This window comes from Phodopus roborovskii, unplaced genomic scaffold, assembly GCF_943737965.1.
Source record: "Phodopus roborovskii unplaced genomic scaffold, PHOROB, whole genome shotgun sequence".
In the NCBI taxonomy this organism is placed as follows: Eukaryota; Metazoa; Chordata; class Mammalia; order Rodentia; family Cricetidae; genus Phodopus; species Phodopus roborovskii.
The window spans coordinates 52,151,703-52,168,253 of record NW_026126433.1 but is presented as its reverse complement, the minus strand read 5'-3'; the positions used below and the strand labels follow the sequence as shown (position 1 = coordinate 52,168,253).

At 40.4% G+C, this 16,551-nt stretch overlaps 2 protein-coding genes across 2 annotated transcripts in view; one reads left to right on the top strand and one right to left on the bottom strand.

The window, feature by feature from the left end:
* The window catches only part of Mia3 (MIA SH3 domain ER export factor 3), a 40,760-nt gene extending 36,321 nt beyond the window's left edge, over positions 1-4,439 (top strand). Inside the window, exons 24-28 of the mRNA XM_051186485.1 lie at positions 82-216; positions 999-1,067; positions 1,169-1,242; positions 2,676-2,826; positions 3,639-4,439. Of these exons, the coding sequence (XP_051042442.1) occupies positions 82-216; positions 999-1,067; positions 1,169-1,242; positions 2,676-2,826; positions 3,639-3,946 (737 nt within the window). The 3' untranslated portion in view covers positions 3,947-4,439. The remainder of the gene's footprint in view (positions 1-81; positions 217-998; positions 1,068-1,168; positions 1,243-2,675; positions 2,827-3,638) is intronic.
* A 3,210-nt stretch (positions 4,440-7,649) lies between these two features.
* The window catches only part of Aida (axin interactor, dorsalization associated), a 33,343-nt gene continuing 24,441 nt past the window's right edge, over positions 7,650-16,551 (bottom strand). The window contains exons 7-10 of the mRNA XM_051186503.1: positions 14,932-15,054; positions 12,610-12,732; positions 8,828-8,945; positions 7,650-8,748 (exon numbers count right to left, since the gene is read on the bottom strand). Coding sequence (XP_051042460.1) covers positions 8,652-8,748; positions 8,828-8,945; positions 12,610-12,732; positions 14,932-15,054 — 461 coding nt within the window. The 3' untranslated portion in view covers positions 7,650-8,651. The remainder of the gene's footprint in view (positions 8,749-8,827; positions 8,946-12,609; positions 12,733-14,931; positions 15,055-16,551) is intronic.

Genomic DNA, 16,551 nt, shown 5'->3' with positions numbered 1-16,551 from the left:
ATGATGCCCTAGAAAGACTCCTGAGCTTACTGGAGGGAAAGGGGCTGTCATAGAGTGGTAACAAGGAATTGCTGTCTTCAGGTCTGAGCCAGAATGGTTCTTTTGGCCCATCCCCTGTGAGTGGTGGTGAATGCTCCCCTCCCCTACCAGCAGAGCTACCTGGGAGACCTCTCTCTGCCACACTCAGTCGAAGAGACATGCCTAGGAGTGAATGTGGTGAGCATTGGTGTATCCCTCTGCACTATAGTACATGAAGTGGGTTCTTCCTGTTAGAACTCAGGTTTGTCTTAATAGAAAAGTGGGTTCCTGGAAGCTCTGCTATAGAACACAAAGATTTATAGCCTTCAAGGGGCCCCTGCTTTGCTTTTTAAGAATAATATATACTTTAAAATTTAACCATGACTGTGAGATGCCACCATATTCTAATTCCGTCTGTGACACTCAGGAAGATTAGAAGTCAGACTCAGAAATGTCACCAGTACAGTGCTGTTACAGCTGGAAGCAACAGACCAATATTCTTACTGTAAAGTTCATTGCTTGTCTTTAAAACTAAGGCAGTCCTGGGGCTGGAGAGGTGGCTCAGTGATTATCAGCACTTGCTGCTCTTCCAGAATACCTGAATTCATGTCATGGCATCTACATGGCAGCTCCCAACCACCTTTAACTCCAGTCCTAGGGGATCTGACACTCTCTCCTGGCCTCCATGGGAACTGCACACAGGTGGTACAGATACATACATACAGACAAAATACCCATACACATAAAGAAAAACAATTTAGAAATAATTTACAGAAACTGGGGCAATTCTTGTTTCAATACTTGAAGCCTGCATAAATTGTGACTCATACATTGAGACCCCTTTTTGGGATTGCAGACATGTGCTACTTCACCTAGCAGATCTATTTGTAGTGCTGCTCTTTAAGAGTTGAGCCCTATCTACAACGGGTTGATTCCTCCTGAAAACTACATATCAAGGGCTCTGTTGTTTCTCTCTCAAGGGTCATTGGACAGGCATTTACCTCGCCCTCGGTGGCCATCAGAGGCATCTGGGAAACACTCTGCTTCTGGTAAGGAGCCTAAGGATTTTCTGAGCCTCCTGCATGTGGGACCTTCATTCTTCTCAGAACACATGCAGGGTGAGTCTAAGTCATTCTCTGGACTCTTGCAGACCCAGATCCAGCACCCATGATGAACAGCACCTCCAGGAGCTCCTCTCCAGTGAAGGCCACGGATGAGAGCAAGGTATGCTGTGTAGGCAATGAGAATTCTCTGCTGGTTCCTGCTTCCTCTCTTGTTTATATGTCTATTTGTTTCTTTAAAAGCAAACGGTTCCCCAAGATCCTGACAGCCCCTCATGTTCCAGCATGGCCCCTTTAGCTGAGCATACAGTAGCCGTAAGTGTTTAGAGATTGAGGGCCAGAGTGAGCTTTGGTTTTGCTTGGTTTGTCCTTAGAAGCTTATAAAAGCATGACACTCATCTTGTTCTCCATCTATCCCAGCGCTCCTTGACTTTGGAGTGTCACTGAGCTAGAGTGGTTGGTTGTTGGTGTACATTTTCCTGTTTGGGTTAAATTACTAACCAGTTTAGAACACTTGCTGTAACTACTACTACATAGAAGTCGTCAGTACAACTTACGCTGTATGCTGTGTGCTGAAAGCTCAAAGTGAAACTCACTGTAAGTCACATTATTCAGTGTCATTATCTGCTTGGAACTGAGCTTCTGAACCCCCCTGGATCTGTGTACCTGGCAAACTTTTGAATAATATGAAAGCAGACTGCTTACAAACAGAAATGTGTGTACCATCTGTTGATCTGGTCCTGACTGAGTTACTTGTTCAGTGCTTGCAGCAGTGACATGTGTGGCTATTGCAGTTGCTCAGCCTTCTGCACTATACAACAAATTACGGAAAGTCCTGTTCTGTAGTGTGTAGTGTTGCTAGCCAGTGAAGGTCATTACTGGAGCTGTCTTCCTGATTACAAACATAAAACTGCTGGGGTACTATGAAGTCTAGTGCAGGACTCCATGGATCTGCAAGCTTTGAGAAGTCTTTATCCAAGGCCAGCCTGGGTGAGACCCAGAGGTCTGTCCAGACTTCAGAGACTGAAGACTTCAGTTATGAGGATGAGGAGGACGCAGCCTTGGAGTAGAGCCTGGTATCTGAGTTCTAGCCTGCCCTTCTACATGCAGTATGACCTCCAAATCAGCTCAACTCTTGCATTTGATTGCCCACATTTAAATCAGGGTAGTCACACTTACAGACTGAAAGACCCAAGAATTTGGATAATATAGTGAAAATGCTGCCCTGAATAGTTGCTATTACTGCTTGTATACTGACAGTATTTTCATTTTGTTCTCTGTATTAATATGTACATGTGGAATTACAGTGATGCGATATGGAGTGCTTCTTCTGATGCAGATTGCAGTGTGTATGGCATGACCTGTGTCACAATCACTTCTTATAAAGCTGGTAGTCCTCTGACTTTTCCTTTTCCTGTGTGGATAGCAAGCAGTAACCTGAGTCACACTGCTTGCAGCATCCTTCTAACCTCTGAGTTGTCATTGGCAACATGTGGTGAGGTGGTGTGTTAGGCTAACAATTCTTTGAACAGGTGCCAGTTTACTAGTCTTGGCACCATGTAAAAGCATTTCCAAACTCTATTTTCTTTTCTACAGGTTAACATGGCTCCCAAAGGGCCCCCTCCATTTCCAGGGGCTCCTGTCTTTGGTCCCCCTTTGGGAAGTCCCGTGCCACCACCTATTCGATATGGACCACCTCCTCAGCTATGTGGGCCTTTTGGGCCTCGGCCAGTTCCTCCACCATTTGGTATGATGATCTGAACAGTATTGACTTATAAAACATACTCATCTTTTCTGTTCTTTGCTAAAGTAGTTGCTACCATAGAACTTTCCAAATGACGATATAGCTGAGAGTACACTGTAACCTATCGTCAAGCTTCTGAGCACATATAGGTTCTATTAGCTCCCTAAACTGAGTTGGGCATAGCTGGACAAGGAGAGCCAGTAATGTTCTCTCTGCAGGTGCATTTCAGCACCATGTTATATATGGAAAAGATGGGTGACACATGCCATAGCACCCTGTAGGTCACAGATACAAATAGAAGCATAAGCTACTGGTCTCAGAATATAGACAGGAAAGCTAAACAATCCCTTCTCACCGGGACTAGATAGAGCTGTCACAGAGAACACAATAGTAATCTAGTGAATGCAGATCAATTTGAGTCCAGATCTTTGATGTAATTTGACCATGTGAACTTGCAGTTGACAAAGCAGTAGACCTTTACCAACTTTGTTGCAGTGAACATGTTTCACAGTGAATCTGTGTTTTCATTAACTTCTTGGCATGGCTGTTATTCTGAATGGAGCTGTTCTGAAATGCAGATATGTGGAGTGAAAAGAAAACTTGGAATTAAGCAGAGCCAGGTTTAAACCTGTCCTTTGCTTATGGCCACAGACTAATTTTAATTTGCTAAGTCTCATTGGCCTTATTTTAAAGTCAGGGTGCCACACTTGATTTTCTAGGGCTGAGAAATTAATAAATATGTTACTGTACTTGGAATGATTGTTTATTTAAATATGTTGCTTGTTATTTACATGACTCTTGTTTCCTAGTTCCAGGCATGTGTCCACCACCAGGCATAAGAGAGTATGCACCAGGTGTTCTGCCTGGGAAACGGGACCTGCCTGTTGACCCTCGGGAGTTTTTACTAGGACACACACCATTTAGACCTCCAGGTTCACTTGGTCCAAGAGAGTACTATATTCCTGGTGCCCGTCTACCACCACCAACTCATGGTCCTCAGGAATACCCGCTGCCACAACCTGCTGCAAGAGACTTATTGCCTTCTGGTCCAAGAGAGGAAGCCCCACCTGCCTCTCCAAGCAGTGTCCAAGCCTGTTCACCGACTTCAAAACCCAGCCCCTAACTTTGACTTCCACCACTGTAGTCAGAGAGAAAGAGAATGGACAGTGCATTGTTATTACAGCAAAGAATTTCATCACCTTCAAAACCTACAAGTTATACAGTTTGTTTTTAGTACTAAGCTGCCTTGGCAGTGTGCATTTTTGAGCCAAACAAAAAAATATTATTCTCCCTTCTAAAAAAAAAAAAAAAAAAAAATCACCTCTTAAGCTAATGTCCTTCCAACTTTGAAATGTGCAATAAAGAATACCTGTGTTTAGTTTATATAGCGTATGTAATTGCTAAATGATTTAGAATATCCTAAAGAATGAACATTTCCTGTGGAAATGCTTTAAGAACACGTATTTCCATGGCCTTGGTCTAGTGTATGCCAGCTGATACAGAGCAAGATTGTCACGGCTCTGTCTGTGTCTCAAGGACTGTTACGCTAAAAATGTTTACTCAAGGATCATAAACTCTCCTTTGTAGTAATAGTTCATAAACTTTGTTTATTAATATTTTCCAAGTGTCTGTTGATTCTTTGGTTTGTTTTGAGACATGTATCACTTGGGAACCCTGATAGCTGAGCTTCTTCTGGAAGTGCAGTGGTGAGTGTGCACACTCCATGTGGTACTGCTAAGTCCTCCCTAAGTCACCAGTGAGCTCTATAGGGATTCTTCCTCTTATTCAAAGATGTTACAGCCCCACCCCACCCCGCCCCTCCTACCTTTCTGCACCTTCTTGATGCTCACTGCCTGTTTGGGAATGGTTTTCTGGGTAGAAATTTGCATTAGTATCAAGAATTATTTGGGGCTGGGTGTGGTGGCACAGGCAGAAGCAGCTGGATCTGTGAGTTACAAAACAGCCAGAGATACATCGAACCTGTCTCAAAAACTGAGGGGGAAAAAATTATTTGGGCCAGAAATATAGCTCATCAAGTAAAGGCACTTACTGCCAAGCCTGACAGCTTGAGTTTGATTCCTGGAGCCACAGAGTGAAAACCAACTCCCACAAGTTGTCCTCTGACCTACATACACATGCCTTAAAACATGGGGGGGAGGGGAAATTAAATTATAAATTTTTTGACCTCACGTTTTGTTACTTTTAAAACCATTCGTGCACCAAGGGTACATAACAAGATAAGTCACGTACCATGGCTGTAAGATCTTTTCTTTTTAGGGATATCTCTTCTATTCTCTCTCACATCCCCTTGCAGCTGATTTTCAAGGAATATGTCAAGCAAGAATCAGGAAGGTGTCATGAGGAAGAATGAATGCAAACTAGGAAATTTACCTATGTCTTCAGTCCACAACTATGGACTGAACTCAATTATGTGGTTGTTTTGAGATAGGGTCTCATTTTTGTAGCCCAGCCTGGCCTCAGACTCTCAGTGATCCTCTTGTTTCAGCTCCTGAGAGGCTGGAATTTCAGGCTTGAGTCACCTTGCCTAGCTTAATTCTTTAAGATACTATTCATAATTGATATTCAAATATTGGTGCTTTTATTTATAAATCAGGTAAGTCTAGGAATCTGGTATTGATCATGTAAAGTCTTACATCCCTTTTTACAGTCTTTAAACAACTGGTTCAGACTATTTATAGTAACTTTAGCAGCATATTATGTATATGTAAAACTATAAAAGGTGGAAACTGCTTACTGTGACACTGTATTCCCCAAAATCCTGTGAAATCATGATATTGAAACCTAGGACATGGCGTGTTGGGATGTTAAATCCATGTGGGTACTTTGAAAAATGAGCAAAAGCTTCAATGTGAAATAAAATCGTCAACAATCGAAGACATACTATATAAAGATAGGGTCTCTGAATGCAGAAGTTTCATGAGAGCTTGCAAGTCTTCCAGTAAGAGTTTAATATGCCTAGCCCAACCTGGAATTACAGAAGATTTTATATCTATAAGAAAACACCACAGGATAGTGTATGCCATTAAAAAATTATTTTTTATTCTATACATATGTGTTTTGCCTGCATGTATGTACATATACCACATGTATGGTCTGGTGCTCATGGGTCCAGAAGAGGGTACCAGACCCTCTATAACTAGAGTTATAGGCAGTTGTGAGCCACCATGTGGATGCTGTGAACTGAACCCTGGTCTTCTGCAAGAACAGCAAGTGCTCTTAATCCCTGAACCATCTCTTATCGCCTCTAGCATATGCTATTTTTTAAACTTATAAAAATAAGACTAAATTTCAAATACAGCTTCTGGAATGTATCTACACAAAATCATTGCATTAATATAAATTCTAATTTTTGCAACTTTTTTAAAAAGATAGGGTCTCAGCTATGTAGTTCAGGTTCTTTCAAAACTTGATATCCTGCATCTACTATTTCAGCTACTTAAGTTTAGATGGCATATAAAGATTATACCAGCTAAGAAGACAAATAGTAAAGCTAAGTAATGCCCTCCCCCCTTTTCAAAATTCAAAATGGGGATATTTCCGCTCTAAAGCCCTTTGGTTGCCCTGTTGTATATCATGAACATCATCAGGAAAATGTAGAGAAACCCCAGTGTGGTGTATCTGGGCAGATCTGAGCCAGTCTACCACAGCCTTTCCTCAATTCCAACTGATTGTACATCCTATGCTACAAAAGCCCATAATAAGCCATAAGTCTATGGATGGCACAGAGGACGTTATACCTCATTTGAGCCACTTTTCCATTTCAAAAGTTCCTGTTTCAGAAGTTGCCTCCAGCTAACTAACTTTATGGGCTGAGCGGCTAAAACTGTCACTAGGAGCAGTACCTCACTCTGAAAGCATTTCTATTAGAGAAAAGGCTATTTTTCTACAGCAGTTTTTTTCAATGCAATGGAAACTTGTGAAGTGAGGAATGCTTTGTGTTAACTGCTTTAAGACAGTCTTGCCATTCAAGTCTGAATTAAAGCCAAACTTATCACACAATGTTCTCCTAGCGTTCTTTAACCCTGATGGCACGCATTTGTAGTTCATATAAACACATTTATGTGAGGGGTCGGCACTGCAGCACAGAAACTTACAACTCTGCTACTTGTCTTATGGTCTGTGACAAAAGAGAAAGGACGATGTACATACAGTCTTTACTACATTTTAATAATAATAGTAGGTGTGAAGGGATTATTTTTTAGGTCTAGTCAGCAACATCAGACAGAAAGTACTAAGTACACCCCAGGTACAGAGTACTGCCCAGGTTACTGAGTGCTCCCCAGGTACACAATACTGCCAAGCACCTTAGACCCTTCACATGACCTAGAGATGTGGCTCTTGCCTTAAGTCTTGAGATCCACAACCCAAAGCTTAGGAGTCAGACAATGAGTTAATTTAAGGCAAATTCTTCATCTCCTAAAGCTACTAAAAAGGGAATTATTTCAACATTTGGAATTAATCGGATCAAGATTAATTTGACTGTGAACTTTTTTCAGGTTGAGCCTGAAACACAGTTTTTATTAACATCCATGTAGTAAACAGTGACTAGTAGGTGCTGAAAGTCAAGACTAGATCTCTTGAAGGGCAAGGTTAAAACATCTTCACTGAGATTACTTACTTTAAAAGCAAATATATTGAATGGTATAATGAGGTTATACTATTTAAAAACAGGCCCAGTACTGACAGTGCAGTCCTCTCATGCACTGTTCATTGAAAAGTGAATATTAAAATATGTGGGTTCTATGTTTAACCCAAAGAAAACCCCTCACAAATCTTAATGTTCTATGTAACAACTATCCATCATGTGCTATATGAAAGTTTTATTTATGCCTGGTTACATCAAAAGTAAAAGTCAATTTAAAATAACTAATGACCTGCATATTTTCCAAAGGAATGAATGACTGTATATCTAAATAGGAAATAAACGGTGGTTCTATCTACCTATATTTAAAAAAAAATAAACTATCTTTCCAGATTTTGCATACTAAGGAGAGGTATGCGGTCTTAAGGTCTCACAATGGGTTATCAGGAAGCAGCAGTTATCCGAAGTATTTTAATAGCTGACTCAACTCTTCCTAAATGATGCAATTTAAAAGATACTGTAAACACATTTAAAACCTGGAGTTACTCTGAGATGGTTCCGGCGTTAACCCCAGAATCTACCAGGAAGAATAGCAGTGTGACAGAGAAGAGCAGACTATACGTGTGTTCACTTCAGGAAGCCAATCTGGTCATCTGGGAACACTTCATGGGCATTCTCATCTGGCCAGGGCACACTTTCCATGCAGGAGATCTCTGGCATTTGGATTGGCCACTTCTAAGGAGTGTCTATAAGCTTCCAGACAGACTTTCCTAGGCAATGTAACTAGTCCAATTCCTCAAAGCAATTCTCCCCATCTCAACCCAGAATGTGACATTCAAGCCAGAAGAGCATATTGGAGCAAAGGTGAGCAGAAATGTAAACTCTAGCACATTCTTATTGCTGCAGTGTCTGAAGTTCAGCACATCTACCACAATAGTACTATCCAGGAAGCAGGGGAGGAGTAGTGGTAATGAGAAAATAGACAATTAATTGCACAATTAATAGAAAAGTAAAAATGTTTCAAAATCTACAATAAACCTGTATCCAATAGGTTAGTGATGTGCTGAACTTTTGAGTTCTGGGGTCCGGCTTTGCAATGTACTTGCTGGCCATCTGGCATGGGTAGGGCTCATTTCCTGCCTGTTGAAGAGTGATATGCTACAGAGAGCTATGATGGTTTCCACGTGGTAAAATTCACATAAGTTCCAGGTTATTTGTAACAGGATCATTCCTTGTGCAAAGTTTGATGTAGATGAAGATAAAGTGGTTTCTTGGTCAATAATTGTAATTTTTTTCTTTTAAAGTCAGTGGGTTTCTTGTATCTGGAACCACAACAGAAAGATTATTGTTTAAAATACTCTGGCTGACCCCCAAGTTCCATTTGCCATGCCCCAAACTTACAATTCTATTACAATTGGCCCAGGTTTAATTTCATCCATCTCCATGAAGGCAAAACACTTGGTGCTGGTAAACCTCTTTTTAGGCTTGTAATGTTTGAATTCAAAGAAGATGGCGGCACCTATGAAATTGAAAGACACATAAACGACAGGCAGTCCCTTCCATGTTAATTAGCTTTCTTTACTCACCAGAAGCATATGAACAAGCAATGGTTTGCATAATCAACAAGGTAACCTGTTAAATGCAGTCTGCTGAGGTATAACTATTGGTTGCTATGAGTAGCAAACCCAAATTCTACTCTTAACATTTCTCCATTTCAACTAATTCTACCAAGTCCTGAGCGAGACTGACTCAAGAATGTAAATCACTAAAGAACACAGAACAGGACTAAGATGGCTCAGTGGTTAAAGCAAGTGGGAGGACTGGAATCCAGATCCGCAGATCCCATATAAATGACAGGTGGCTGTGGTTGCTGCCTGCAATTCCAGATCTTGGAGGGAGGAGTCACAACTCCTAAAGCAAGTTTAGCTAGACTAGCTATATCAGTGAGCTCTGAGTTCAACTGAGAAACACGTCTCAATGAATAAGAAAAAGTAATTGAAGAATACTCCTACTGTCAGCCTTGGGCCCCAACATACATGTGTGTATACATGTTGGTACACCTGCACACACATGTGAACCCACACATATGTACTCAAGTATATCACTGTGATGGATAGTTTTATGTCAACTTGACATAAAGGTCATCTGAGAGGATAGAATCTAAATTAAGAAAATGCCTCCAAAAGATCAGGTGGTATGCAGACCTGTAAGGCATTTTCTTAATGATTGAAGGGGAAGGGCATTGTGATTGGTATCATCTGTGGGCTGGTATTTCTGGGTTCTATAAGATAGCAGGCTGAGCAAGCCATGAGGAGCAAGCCCATAACCTCTACATCAGCTCCTGCCTCCAGGTTTCTGCCCTCTTTGAGTTCCTGTCCTGGCTTCCTTTGATTATGAACAGTTGATATGGAAGTAAAAGCCAAATAAACACTTTCCTCCCCAACTTGTTTTTTGATTATGGTGTTTCATCATGCAATAGAAACCCAAACTAATACAACTACACCCAGGAAAAATTTCAAAACAAAACAAATTTTAGAAGAGGAACAGAGTCCATAGAGGTAAAGTGCACATGTATTAGGCAAATTGGAAGTGAAGGTTTCTTTTTAAAACATTCAGGCTCAACCAGCTTTGCTTCCTCCTGAAACAAACCCCTAAATCCAATCAATACAAGTCATGTGCTGTTAAATGTTACCTAATGCCTCATTAGCTGTGTATTTTACCCATCAATGCTGACATCTACATCAACATGTGCTATGGAAGGAAGGGTATAAAGGCAACAATAATCAAGCATTTATGAGAAAGTGACATGGTTTCACATCTTCAAAAACTGACAGATAAATTCTGTATCCTGAAGGGAAAAACAGCTCAGATTATGGATATAAGTTACAGGGTAGCCCAAAACTGATTTCTAAAAAAGGCATGGAAACCAATGGAAATTGATGTCTCACTCAACTAGTTGCTACTTAATTCTGCTTTAACCAGGGAGGTACTGGATCCTGTCTTAAAAGGCTATAACTGACATTTATTTTAGTAACAATACAGCTTCTAATTGATGACGTTTAACAATGCTTTGAACAGCCAAGTGAACAGTCCTGGCACTTGAATACAAACAGAGCATCTCACAAATCAAGCCAAAAAGCCGGTCATTGGTGGTGCACACCTTTAATCCCAGCACTTGGGAGGCAGAGGCAGGTGGATCTCTGTGAGTTTGAAGCCAGCCTGGTCTACAGAGCTAGTTCCAGGACAGGCTCCAAAGCAATACAGAGAAACCCGGTCTCAAAAACAAAACAAAACAAACAAATAAACAAAAAAAAAATCAAGCAAAAATGCCCAGTCACTCAAGACACAGTGGAAAGAGAGGGAGAAACAGGCACCCTTAGCCTATACTTCCTCACACAAAAGCATCTCAACAGTTGGGCTACTGGGGTTCAACTTCCCTAAGCAAAGAGCCCTACTAGGTCCACACAGGTGTATTATTTCTTCTCATTCCTACAGCAGTAGTAGAAGCATCAAATTATCAGACCATATTTCTTAGTCTCTTTAGCTGGGAATACATCTTTTCATCATGATGTGTCTGAGGCCAAAACACATTAACAAAGTCTAAACATATCACCATCGTTCCTACTTATCTGCATCATCAGAAACAAGATCTTTACTGCAGTCTTGGTATGCAGAGTTCTGTATTCCACACATTTGTTAAAAATGTAAAATTAGGATATCCTAAGATTACTAACTGAAAGGCTTACAAAAATGAAAGCTCATTAGAATTAGCATCACTTAGAACTACAGTGACTGATATTAAGTTCAAAGCTGGAGAAAAGGAACGATGAAGTCCTGAATATACTGCAACAATTCACCAGTTATCAGGAAGAGCAAAGCACAGTAAGGAAGGTTAGCCCACGGACCACACTGCGGTGTTCCTTCACATCAGAAACAGGTCTCAAAAAAATGCGGAAATGGCACACTCAGTGTTGCAATCTCTTTGTTATGCACCCTCTAACCCAGAGTTTCAAGTTCTGGCATCTATCAGAATGACCTGAAGGACTTTAAAAGGCACACTGCTAAGGCTGCACCATGGCTCATCCACCAGGGTTCAGGGGCTGCCTCTGCCACAGCCCTGGATTTGAGAAGAAAAGCATCAACACTAAGAGGCTGCAGGGACTATTTCTAAAGGCACTCACTTCATATGCATTTTCTACAGAGCTTGGCATCTCAAACTGCAGCTGCGGCTCAAGTGACATAAGGGTCTCTGAAGGCTTCTCTGCAGAGAATACCAATAGTGAGCAATTGGCAACTGCAAGGATTTATTGCTAAGACCTGTGCTAGGCTAGTGATGCAACTTCACTGTGACAAAAGGTGGCTCTTTCTTTACCCACCTTCCCTCAAATGAACTGAAGTTCTGGCACTTTCGGGCCAGTGTATCCAACTGGAAGGAAGGGGATTAGAGCACCATCAGGAGTTCTAGCTTCCCCCACTCATCAGAAAGAGAAAAACTGCTGTGTGTGCATGCATACATGTACATAGTAAACAAGAGGTTCATGTCAGGCTTTTCCTCAGTCAGTTTCCCACATCACTTTTTGAAACAGGGTTTCTTACTGAACCTGGAGCTAGCCTGGCTGAGCAGCAAACCTCATCTGTCTTTATCTTCCAGCACTGGCAAGCTGCCATGCCTCAATTTTACATGGGTGCAGTGAACCTACCTCAGGAGTCCTCCCACTGAGCCTTTTTCCAGGCCTAAAATTTTACTATTAAAGAACATATTCTAGTGTTGTTATACGACCAGAAAACATATCATCACCTAATCTCTTTTACTGATTGATTGATTGATTGATTGATTTTGGGTTTTTTTTTTTTTGTTTTGTTTTTTTTTTTGAGACAGGGTTTCTCTGTACTGTATTGTTTTGGAACCTGTCCTGGAACCAGCTCTGTAGACCATGCTGGCCTTGAACTCACAGAGATCCACCTGCCTCTGCCTCCTGAGTGCTGGGATTAAAGATGTGAGCCACCAATGCCCCACCCATATCACCTAACTTCAACATTTAAAAAACATTACTATTTGGATTTCATCAAAGCAACTAACCAGGTGACACTGACTTCTGACAGATATGGACTACGATGGGACCACTGTGCACACCCTCCCAAATGAGTGCTGTCCATAGGAAAACAAAGATATGGTCACAAACCTTTGGTTAATTTTTCAACATGCTTCTGGAGCTCAATGTCCACATTAAAATGAACATATGTATCTTCTTTTCTTGAAGCCACAGGAGTATCTTGTACAGGAGTTAAGTCTATGCCATTCAAATCTAGAGAGAAACAAATTTCCACTTAGTGGCAATCACATTTAAGACTACTAAGGGCCACATTTCCTGCAGAAGTGGGATGGGGGAAGGATTTTGGGAATTCAGAGATGCCTCACTGTACGAGCAGGGGCTTGAGAACTACTGCTATTCATGGGTGTGTGGAGGGAGCAGAACTGAGAGGATGGGAGACAACAGGGAGGGGAAAATTAAGTTTGCAGATCAAATTTGATCTTTAAGAGGGAAAAGAACTTCCTGTTTGCTGAGGGCAAGGACAACTCTATTCTGTGTAGTAAGAATGTGGACTGAATAAACTTTGCTACAATGTGGCTCTCAGCCCCTATTTTGCAACACTGATCAAGGGCATGACTAGAAAGGCTTTAAGTCTATAATTAAGACAGAACTTCTCTGCTGTACTAGTCAGATGGGCATGAAGGCTGCCAAAATATCCCTTTTATCAGTGAAAAAGTTCATAAGTAGTACCTGCATTCTGGTTATGCTTCCTAAAACATAACTTATTTACCACAACCAGATGGTATACTGAGTTACTGAGTATGGCTTTAATATCCTGGGACCAGGAACCCCACTTAATCAAATTCTGCATTAGGCTTATTTAAAAAATAAGTGTTTATATATTTATTATTCAACAAAGATGCCTTAGCAACCTACAGTAATTTGGTACAACTGATTATTCCTGTTTCAGTTCAACAAACAAGCAACGGTAACATAACACCTATTACATATCATTCAATATTTTATGTTTTACTTAGTACCTTCCTGAATGAGTTATATCATTTTGCAAATGGTTTATCAAACAATGTATAAAGAATGAATACTTTACACACTTGATAGCTATCTGTCTCTTAAAGCAGTGGTTCTCAACCTGTGGATTGTGACCCCCCCCTCTAAGGGTGTCACACAACCTTTTCACAGGGGTCACATAGCAGCTATCCTGCATACCAGATATTTATGTTATGATTCATAACAGTATCAAATTGCAATTATGAAGTAGGAATGAAATAATTTTTTGGTTTGGAGTCACAACATGAGGAACTGTACTAAAGGATTGTGGCATTATGAAGGTTGATATCCACTGCCTTGAAGTATTACCATCACTAGTGCTGTCAATCATGGTCTATGCATATTCAAATTTTCTCTGGCTAAATTACTTTATATTTTAATTGTTACTAATGAACCTATGGGTATGAATTTATTTCTACAAGTGATGGAAGTTGCCTCCATTTACTTTCAGCCCACATCTGGTTCTTTGGTTAGTTTCAGACTTCAGCTTAATATTAACTTATATTAACTGTAGTTATTTCTCAATAATGATGACTACACCCTTACTGATCCAATAATAACTATTCTTACTAATTTTTTTTTGAAACGGAATCTCATTATGTGTTCCCCAAAATTGGGCTCAAGTGATTCTCCTGCCTCAGCTGTCTAGAAATTGGGATCACAGGTATGCTTTACTATGCCTGATACCTAAGAAAAATTTTTAAAGATTAAATGCTTTGCAAATAAAGTACTATATAACAGGTATAAGGTACTGTATGATGATAGGCATAAAGTACTATACGATAGGTATAAAGCACTGTATGATGACAGTTATAAGATACTGTATAATAGGTATAAACTATTGCATAATAAGTGAGGCAACAACAAAAGAATTCAACCATGTGTATTCTCTGTTAGGGATATGGAAAAAATGGCAAGAATAATCACATTTTCTAACTCTGATAACTTTCTTTCCCGTCCTGCAAGACTCTCAGAATCTGGACAGACAGACCAACCCTCTCCTGGCCTCTACTTTCAACCTCCACTGCAGCATCAACCTTACAGAACCCTGCTGTAGGAATCAAAGGGTACAGGAGGACCATTTTCTAACTCTGTATCCTGGAAGCTATCTTTGCTGCTGAGGGGACTGTGTATGGCTAGACAGCTCCCTAGATGGGGCTGGAGTAAGAAACATAAAAAGAACCAAAGACATGCTCAAAAGCAAAAGTGAGTCTAAGCTATACATTTAAAAAATATGTTTATTAAGTCTATCAGAAGTGTTCACTGAAAGAATAAAGATCAATTTCAGGGTATCTATCATTATAGAATGAATTATAATTAGCTGCTACAGACATATGAGCCACCACTCTAGGAACAACGCAGTGTGACATCTGCAGAAAGGAAACCACATCCAGAGCTCCTCACCCTTCACACTGACTGTAATGTAGGGGTCAATGCACTGCCCTGCATCTTTCAGACCGATTTTCTCAATTCTGATAGTGAGTAATGTCATCCCTGGTTCTGATGGCAACCGTGGCAATAAAGTACCTGGCAACAGAGAAACCAGAATAAAAATTTGGCCACAAATAATTCCAGAGTAAACATTTTAGCAAGCAAAAGAGACACAGGCTTCCTTATAACTTAGCAACCAGGCAGGCATTGTACATTTTGCTTTCTAGCACTCTCAAACACTGTATTATTACTTTTTTGCTTTTTAGGATGTCCTTAGGTTCCTGTATATGGAGATTATAGGCAAGTGTCACCACACCTAGCTTGGTGTTATTCTCTGTGAACAAATATTTAATCATATGCAAGATAAATCTGCATTCCATACTCCACAAACACCATAAAAGTGGAATTATTAAGGCTAGTTTGTTAAAAATTCATGTTACTCAAGGAAGCCTAATTCTAAGCTACCACATAATACATATATTCAATGTACTTGTAAAGATATACTCTTTATCTCAATATGAACTTGTAGAAAAAGGACAGAAAAACTTTGAAGTATTTTCTGTTATTCTCATACTAGAGAAATTTGAGAATAGACCAGAAAATCCTTCAGTTACTACTAATGTATAGTTTAGCATTCATAGATTCAATTATTTGGTAGATTATTAAGGCCTAATCTCCTACTCTATTCCTCATCCTATTCTGCATGATGCATTCTTAGTAGTTAGTACTAGAGGGAACAGCAACATAAAACTGCAAGAGCAACTCAAATGTCTGAAACACTTCCATTCACCAATTACATTCTTAAAACTAAATCACCAGGTTGGAGAAGGGGCTCAGTGCTAAGTGTGCTTTCTCCAAAAGCTGAATGTGAATACCCAACACCTGAGCAAAAAGCCGCATGTGGTGGCACTTGCCGTGACCTGAGCATTAGAGCACAGGGGAGAAGGCAGAGGAGCCCCAATCCCAAATGCTAAGACTCCAGTTCATACCCTGTCTCCAGGCATGAAGTAGAGAGGGCTGCTGAATCTGGTCTCCAAATCTGTATGCATGGGCACATGCACCCAAAACGTAGGTGCATGCACCAGGCACATAAATACCACACACAACCCCCACCCCCTCAAAAGAGGAGATGAGCATCCCAATCCTCAAGAAAATGGTCAGTTTTAATCCAGTGTGTGTGCAGTAAGTTAAAGCACATTAACATAGGATTTTGGTTGGAATCTTTTCTTTCTGTTTAACAATGTGCTATCCTACTTTCAATAATGAAGAATCCAGTACCTTCTAAAATGAACACCCGATTGACAATGAACAGGTGTGAAGAAACTGGGGCGGGCAATGAAAATGTAAAACTGGAAGGTGGTCATGATGTCATCACTTCATAAATCTAGAATTTTTAAATTCTAGATAGATAAGAGTCTTTGTAAATCAAGAATCACCAAACAGTAGGTAAATTTCATTTGAATACTATAATAATGCTATTAAAAGTAATAGTAGTTTTAAATGCAGTAACAATTTTTTGTGGGTTTGGTGTTTGGTTTTGGAGACAGGGTCTCATCGTGTAGCGCAGACTAACCTCATACTCAAAAGCAACCC